Below are 8,539 nucleotides of genomic sequence, written 5' to 3'. Positions count from 1 at the left end.
GTAAATTTATGCAGTTGACGACTGAAATTTAGAGATTTTTGGTTTTCCATACGAGACCGAGATTTTTGGCTTGTAAAGTAGTTGCAACTAAGCATATAAAAACAAAACTCAGATTAAAAAAACATATCTTTTTAGTGAGATTAATCTAAACCCTTCACAAAAAGTTGAAAGACTGATTTAAAAAAGGTGAATCATCATCACAAGCTGACGAGGGAATGTAATATTCTTTCTTACTTTTAAAAGGTTAGGACGATTATAATTAGCTCATAGGACTCGACCGAAAACGCCCGCTAATCACGGGAAAATGGCAGATCCAGCTTGTTAGAAAAGTTTTAAATCTAACAATGGCATCTCATCTTTAAAACAAGCATTGGTGCAACTCAGTTTGGGCTGGATCAAGTTGAGGCCAAGCTTAGCCCAACCCGAGATAGCATTCCCTCAACCCTAATCCGAGTACCCGACCCAATCCAAGCCCCGAGTTGAGGATGGTCAACTCTAACCCTACCCGCCTCTGAACTCTCTGAACCTTAACCCAACCCGTCTAACTTGAAATCAGATCGAGTTGAGTAGAGTCAAGTTCGGGTTCACCGAGGGCCGAACAGAAAAAATACAAAAAAAAAAGAAAAACACAAAAGCCAAAGAAAATCAAGATATAATTAGACGACGGAGGTCGGTTCGGGTCAGGTTATGAAGGCCTAACCCAACCCGAAATTAAATCGGGTTGGACCCGACCCAAGTAGCACCCCTAAAAACAAGGGAGTGCAAACATTAATTCCCACTTTCGAAAATAAACGGTTTGATGATAATAATAGCTAAGTAGGATGGAAAACATGCCCCAGTCACGGAAAGATTGCATCCTGTGCATGGAAAGTGTTGTCGCGCCGTGAATGCAGCAGGGGCGAGAGAAACCCTCTAGATTACCCATTTTAGAGGAAATCAAATCATCATACACAATAAATGGGAATCTTATTGGCTGAACCTGAACACCAGCTGAGCAGCAAAAAAACGCCTTGAGATTTGAAAAAAAAAAAAACATCAGAGGAAGAAGCCATGGGCTTCTCAAGGAATGTTGTACGCCTACCCAGAAATAGCCCTATAAGAATTCACAATAGGAACAGTAAAAACCCCAACAGCAACATTAGATCTTATTCCATTCCATCTCTGGCATCTCCCATATTCCCAGGCCTTGTTCTCTTGGCCTTCTTCTCATTTGCTGTCTTCCTCGGCTTTCATAAGGTTTCCCTCTCTCTCTATATGTTTTTCTTTTCCTATCATGTTATATAGTTTAACCAATTGACGAGATGGGCATGTAATCTCATTTTGGTGAATTTCTGATTCTGGGTATTTCTTAATTTGTTGTTTTTTTTTAGTTTAATCAATGAATTTCTGATTCTGGGTTTTTTATTTGTTGTTTATAGTTTAATCAATTGATAAGATGCCATGCCATCTCATTTTGGTGAATTTTTTATTCTGGGTTTAAAAAATAAATAAAAAATAAATTGTTGTTCATAGTTTAATCAATTGATAAGATGGCATGTAGTCTCATTTTGTTGAATTTCTCATTCTGGGTTTTTTTATTTAAATTTGTTGTTTATAGTTTAATCGATTTATAAGATGGCATGTAATCTCATTTTGGAAGTTTTTTTTATTTGTTGTTCATAGTTTCATCAATTGATAAGATGTCATGTAATCACATTTTGAAGAATATTTGATTCTGGGTGTTTTAATTTGTTGTTTTGCGGTTGGGAAAACCAAAACAAAGGTAGACAAATTCATCTCCGAGACGAAAACAATTGCAGGTCACAACCTAGCACCCACTCCCTGGCATCGCTTCCCGCCAAAGATATTCAACAATGGCACTGCCAGTTTTACCACCATTTTCCACTGCTCCTATCTATCCTGTCGAATCTCTTCTTCCACCCACACCAAAAACCAAAAACTCCCATCTCCCTCTTCATCATCTCCTTTGTCTTGCCCTTCTTACTTTCAATGGATCCACCAAGATCTTGCCCCATGGGCCCTTTCCCGCATATCCATCGCCAATTTGATGGAAGCCCGCGATCACGCCGCCTTTCGAATCATCATCTCTAATGGCCGCCTATATGCTGATTTCTACTATGCCTGCGTGCAGACCCGTGCCATGTTCACGGTTTGGGGCCTGTTGCAGCTTCTACAGAGGTACCCAGGTATGGTCCCAGATGTTGACCTGATGTTCGATTGCATGGATAGGCCTGTCATTAACAAGTCCAGATATAAGAAACGAACGCCGCCACCACTCTTCCGCTACTGCACCACTCAACAGCATTTCGACATTCCCTTTCCAGACTGGTCTTTTTGGGGTTGGTAAGGATTCATAAATTCCCCTTCCTAATTTTCCTTCACCTCCCTAATTGCATTGCTGTTACATATATATTGTTTGTTGAATTTTTCTTCTTGTTTTTGTAACTTGTTTGATTTTCAATTGATTGATTGTTTGTTCAATTCACTTTTTACTCTAATTGATTTTTACCCTAAATAGAAGAAAAGGGATTCCGTGCAATAACTAAATAAAACCAGATGTTATTTTACATAGCCATTGGGTTAAGAGATGCGAATGGTGTGAAACTATGAATGGATGATTATGCTCTCTATAGAATTCAGGGATTCTCCTTGCTTTTCCTTCACTTAATTGAATTGCCATTATATCCATTTATTTATTTAATTTTCTTCTTGTCTTTGTAAATTGTTGATGTTTCAATTCGTTGATTGTTTGTTAAATTTATTTTTTACTCTAATCGAATTCTACCCTAAACAGAAGAAAAAAAATGTCAAGCAATAATAAAAACAGAACCTGATGTTATTTTACACAGCCGTCCAGCTAAGAGATGGGATTGCCCATCACCCAGCAGATATAGTATATTACATGGTCCGTTTTTAGGGACTTACGACTTCCCCATTCAGTGCCTTTGGCACATGACGGTCCCAAAATGAGTTCTATTGTGTCGAGTAATTTAGATAATAGACGTCTGTTGGAATTCCAGCCTTCCTTCTCCTTTTAGGGTCTATCCGAAAGAGAATCCAGTACCTCTTGGTCGTAAATCTCTGAGTTGGATGATGCTTTGCATCTCAACCTTGATGTCTTAGGTTTCAAACCTAGCTTGCCTATTAAAAAATTATCTGAATAGGACTAACAGACTCCCATGGATAACCTTGCTTCGGAACAAAACAATTCAAATTAGGCTCGATCAACTGGAATGTGTATTCTCCATATAGGAGATCTTCTAGGTATGAAAGCTGCGGATGGATGATTTTGTTCGTGTAAACTTACTGCTAGAGTGTCGTCTTAATATGGGCATGTCCACATTTTTCTCTCTCTGTCAAACGTGAAATATTTACTTTTAGTCCTACTAATTAAATATTGCTTCCACTCCTCTTTTATTATTAACTCTTATTTTATATGTTCTTTAGTCAATATCTGTTATCCCCGCCTAAACCTAAAACCCTAAACAAACTCTTCTAATATTATATTCATTGTATGCTGGTGTTCTCTCTTTCCCAAATCATATTGAAGATTGAAGAGTACCGGAGAAGTCGTGGCTTACTGAAAACAAGTTCTTGTTCTACCAGGTCTGTCAACTTAGAGGCTTATTCACAATAAGTTGTTCTACTTCATTATAACTTAGATAGATGAATGTACTGATATCTGATTATCTCATTTTTAGATTTGTAGTTGCTTAATCCTAAGATTCCTTAGTTTGTTAAATGAATACCATGTTTATCTTGTTGCAAATTATAATTAGTATTATCCCCATTTTTGAATTTTTAGGGGTTACCATGTCAGACCAAGGAAGCAGGATTCTTCCCTGGGAGCCTTCGATTCCCGTTTCAATTCCCGCTTTTGATTCCCGCTCTGGCAACCTTAAGCAGGATTCTTCCCTGGGAGCCTTCGATTCCTGCTTTCGATTCCCGATCTGGCAACCTTGTGTCAGACACCTTGTATCTATATTGATGTTTGACACATGAATCCCTGTGAACTGATCATAGATAAATATGTGTTTCACTTTTGTTTTTTTGAATGTCAATACATGTGTCACTTTCAATGAAGGAAATTGGCTTGCTGGCATCTTGTCAACAATCAGAGTTCAATAATCTAACAAGATTGTTTTGCAGCCAATTCTCTCTCCCAATATCTAATCAAAACCCAAAGACAAAATTAAGGGTTAGGCCAATAATGCCCCTATTACATAGATCCACTCTGCAAGCTCCTACCTTCCATGGGATGATTTTAATACCCAAATCTACTCCTTAATGTTGATATGATTTTTAGATTGTTGCCAGCTTCTGAAGTACTGACTAGATCACACAAGGGAAAGAAGGTAGCTTGAGTTGGTACTTACAAGTTTCAATCCTTATTGGATTTTTAGATGCTTGTATCATCTTATGCACTTTCTAGGTTTGGTTCTTTGTCTTGGTGACATAGATGCCTTTTGAGTAGTATTTCTTATTGAAATTTTGAATTATAATTGAAATCAAGATCTGGATGTGATTTTATCAGCAAGGAACATGGTTACAAACAAGCTTCGTTTTTTTATACATAAAAACAAGCTTCTTGTGCAGGCCTGAAGTAAACATAGGACCTTGGGATGAAGAATTCAAAAGCATCAAACTAGGTTCCCAATCTCATTATTGGACAATGAAGCGTCCCACTGCATATTGGAAAGGAAACCCAGATGTTAACTCTCCTGTACGTGAGAAGTTACTGAGTTGTAATGATTCTAGGACATGGGGAGCCGAAATTATGCGTCAAGTAAGTTTTATTTACAGCTCGTGGCATTTCTTTATTTGGATATATAGTGGTAATGGTTGTATTTCTGATTGGTGTTGCCTGTCCATCTCAAAAAATAAGATGTATTGATTGAAATAGATTTTTTTTCATCACAGAATTGGGTTGAAGAAGCAAAAGCTGGTTATGAGCAGTCCAAGCTGGCAAACCAGTGTAATTATCGGTAAGTCATTACCCACAGTTTGTGCTATATGATATGAGTGTATTTACTCCAGATTCATTACGTACTATGTCACAAATATCTCTTATATTTTCAAAATATTGTGGTTTTATTGCTATATTTTGATAAAACGACAAAATCCTGTAATAATCCTGAGAATTTAAAAAATATAACGACATTTTCATTTATCGCAGTAATATCACGATAATATCACAATATTTTCCGATTTTTTTACAAATATTTTTTTTCTTAATTTATATATTTTTACACATTTTTTAAATAATTTTATTTTATCGCTTTTTCCCGATATAAACCCAAAAAAAAAAGAGATTAATATATCCAGAGATTTTCCCCTGCCGAGAAATTCCCGATAATGATATTTGTGACATAGATTACGAGTTGAGATGGAGACTACGAAGTTTCCTGTGTTAATTCTGCCTAATAATTTATCTGCCCTTGCCTAATACTCAATCTGTCCTTAACTCCTTATGCAGGTATAAAATTTACGCTGAAGGATTTGCGTGGTCGGTGAGCTTGAAGTATATTGTGTCATGTGGTTCTCTTACACTAATAGTAGACCCAGTGTATGAAGATTTCTTCAGTCGTGGTCTCATGCCAAGACAAAGCTATTGGCCTGTTAGTCCTACCAACTTATGTCAGTCTGTAAAGTTTGCTGTTGACTGGGGCAATGAGCACCCAGTAGAGGTACCCTTTTCCTCCCAGATTTAATGTCTTCTTCTTGTTCATTCCTGAATTAGTGTCTTTGCCACAAGATTTTCTTCTTTGATGGATTCTACGCAATTTGTCTGCCTTTATTGGAGTAACTTGTTCCTCTGATGGTTGGGAAAACTATCCAATCAGTAGTTACATGATGTGTGTCTATAACACACTGAATAGATATATTCAGGTCTTGTACCTCAGAATTCTTTGAGTCATATTGTTTTTCTTTGATAGTTAAAGTGTTAAACCATCAATTTTATTTTTGAGGGTAAATATCATTGGAACCCAGATTAACCAAAAATAGACATTAAAATGCAGTATATTAATCTCATGGACTGTCCTATCATGGATAACATGAAGCTTATGAATCTACAATATAATCTCCTGATGGTTCCCCATCTAGGCATCCATTTACATACCTCTTCCTACACCCTGTTAATTCACTCAATAAATAGTATGAAAGTACTGTTTAGGAATCTACAGCATCATTTTCTCATGGATTCCCTTTTAACAATCAAATTGCATTAAGAGCCTTATTCCTTTAATTGAATGCCTGTTTTTCTCCCTTTTTCCTTTTTGAATGCAGGCAGAGCTCATAGGAAGAAGAGGACAAGATTACATGAATGATTTGAATATGGAACAAGTTTATGATTACATGTATCACCTCATCGTGGAGTACTCAAAGCTACAAGACTTCAAGCCAGTTCCACCTTCATCTGCTCAGGAAGTGTGCGTAGAGTCCCTCCTCTGTTTTGCAGATACAAATCAGAGGAAATTCCTTGAAAGGTCATCTGCCTCCCTTTCATCTTCCTACCCATGCTCCCTTCCATCTCCCAATCACCAAGACATCGAGAGATGGATAAAGGAAAAGCAGGAAATAAAAAGTGATATACAAAGGTCTGAGAAAGCCCAGAGAGAAAAGGGTAGCCAGAGAAGTGTGGCAAACTGATCAATCCAAACCCAAGTACATTTACTTTCACAATGGGTAGTTCACAATGGGTAATGGAAGGGTTTTCTTTAGGCATCTGTTGCCCATCATTCTGTATTGATTGAATGTTCTATTAACTTTTTTTTATACATGTAGCTTTTAAGAATACAGATCTCTTTTTGTAATGAAATGATAGTAATAACTCATCTCTCAATGATTTAAATTTATTGTATTGTGCCCCATGTGACATTGTGTGGTCACGTGCACTCTTACTCAAGCTGATCCTGAGTAAGAGCTCAGGATCTGTATCTAGTTAGGGGTGCAACTCGGGTCGGGTTGGGTCAGGTTGAGGCCAACCCAAGGAACCCATTCTACCAACCCAACCCGACCTAACCCGATTTCCAACCCGGCTGGGTTTGACCTGACCTAACCCGATTTACAAGTTCCTCAACCCAACCCAATCCGACCCGATTTCCAATTTGGGTCGGGTTGGGTCGGGTTGACCCAATTTGATATGGTACCAACAGTTGTTGAGTTATGGCCTGATTAGTTGTATAAGTTTATTGGTCATTTGGTTGATGGGACTAACCACCTCAAGCCGGGTTGTTTTGGATTTTGAGAACCAATTGTGAGTCGCCAATAATCTGTTTTTGACTCACAAAAATGTCAAACTCTATGAAATAAAGTTATTTGTTTTTGTTGTTTGTGTGGGCCACAAAAATGTCTAAAAATCTATAAACTCTATGAAATAAAGTCATCAATAATTATTTGTTTTTGTTGTGTTGTGGGGGCCACTTTCCCAAAAATATCTAAAACTCTATGAAATAAAGCCTAAAAAGGTAAAAAGTTGAAAGAATAAAAAACAAACTTAACAAAATAAGCCGGGTTGCCATTCGGGTATGGTTGCCCGATACCCCAACCCGACCCGACCTGATTTGCAAATCGGGTTACAAAATCCAGACCTGACCCGACCCTGAAAAATCCTACCCAACCCGGCAAAAAAACGAATTGAACTTGTCGGGTTCGGGTTGAGCCCTACCCAAGTTGCACCCCTCTATCTAGTGTTGTTTGTCAGTAATTATAAATCACTAATGGCTTTAATCTTTCAAAAATCTTTCATCTGTTTCAATCCTGCCCAATTTCCTCTCTAAGGATGCCATCTCCCCAGTTTTCCGCTCTATCTTTTACTTAATTCTCATATTTTACTGATATTTTTTAATTTCATATGATTTCCAAAATGGGTTGTTGTTTTTGTTTCCTTTTCTGTAGATATTTGGCCAATTCATTCCAAATCTTCTTCTTTTCTTATTCTTTTTTATGGCCATGTTGGTAATAGGGTAGTTATCGATGTGACTGATGCCTATTTCAGTTTGTAGTTCTGTTATGAGAGTCTGAACTCATAAAAGTAGTTAGAGTAGTTATTGTAACCAATGGACAGGTGGGCAAGGGTAGTTATTCTTCTAAGTGGTCTATATTTTAGTTTATGGTTCAGTTACGAGAGTTGGAACTCAAATCTAAGTTTTCATTTTTTATATTTGTGATAATGCATTGTGAAGCTAATGAGAACTTACTTAAAATAATATCAGATTTTGATCCTCTTGTGAATAGATTGGCTATAGGAGGGTCTGTAATGGAGAACTTTATCGTTTTGATGGTGATTACGCATTAAGAAAGTTGGGTATATAGAGTCAAGCAAATATTTAAAATTGATAAAGATGGTGTACAAGGAGAAAGTTGTATCAATTTCATTACATCTTGAGAAAAAGGCAATCCAATGCTTCAATGGATAATGAGAACCACGGCAAAATTGACGTGGGATGAATTTACACAGGCAAGCACTCGTTTTGGACCAACAGAGTTTGAAGATTTTGTTAAGGTATTGACTAAAAAAAACTTCACTAAACATTTT

The 8,539-nt window shown here is 37.2% G+C and overlaps 1 protein-coding gene across 1 annotated transcript; it reads left to right on the top strand.

Annotated features, from left to right (window-relative positions):
• Positions 1-371: 371 nt before the first annotated feature.
• LOC143856578 (O-glucosyltransferase rumi-like protein (DUF821)) lies at positions 372-6,838 on the top strand. The gene is made up of 6 exons (XM_077366842.1): positions 372-1,236; positions 1,763-2,343; positions 4,597-4,786; positions 4,921-4,985; positions 5,477-5,687; positions 6,289-6,838. Exons 1-6 carry the CDS (start codon positions 1,051-1,053, stop codon positions 6,649-6,651), a joined length of 1,596 nt encoding a protein of 531 aa, XP_077222957.1. The 5' UTR covers positions 372-1,050; the 3' UTR covers positions 6,652-6,838.
• Positions 6,839-8,539: the final 1,701 nt, after the last annotated feature.

Source organism: Tasmannia lanceolata, unplaced genomic scaffold, assembly GCF_043159265.1.
Source record: "Tasmannia lanceolata isolate RefF3 unplaced genomic scaffold, GAP_Taslan_0.1 ptg000023l, whole genome shotgun sequence".
Taxonomy (NCBI): Eukaryota; Viridiplantae; Streptophyta; class Magnoliopsida; order Canellales; family Winteraceae; genus Tasmannia; species Tasmannia lanceolata.
This window is presented reverse-complemented; position numbering and strand designations above follow the sequence as displayed.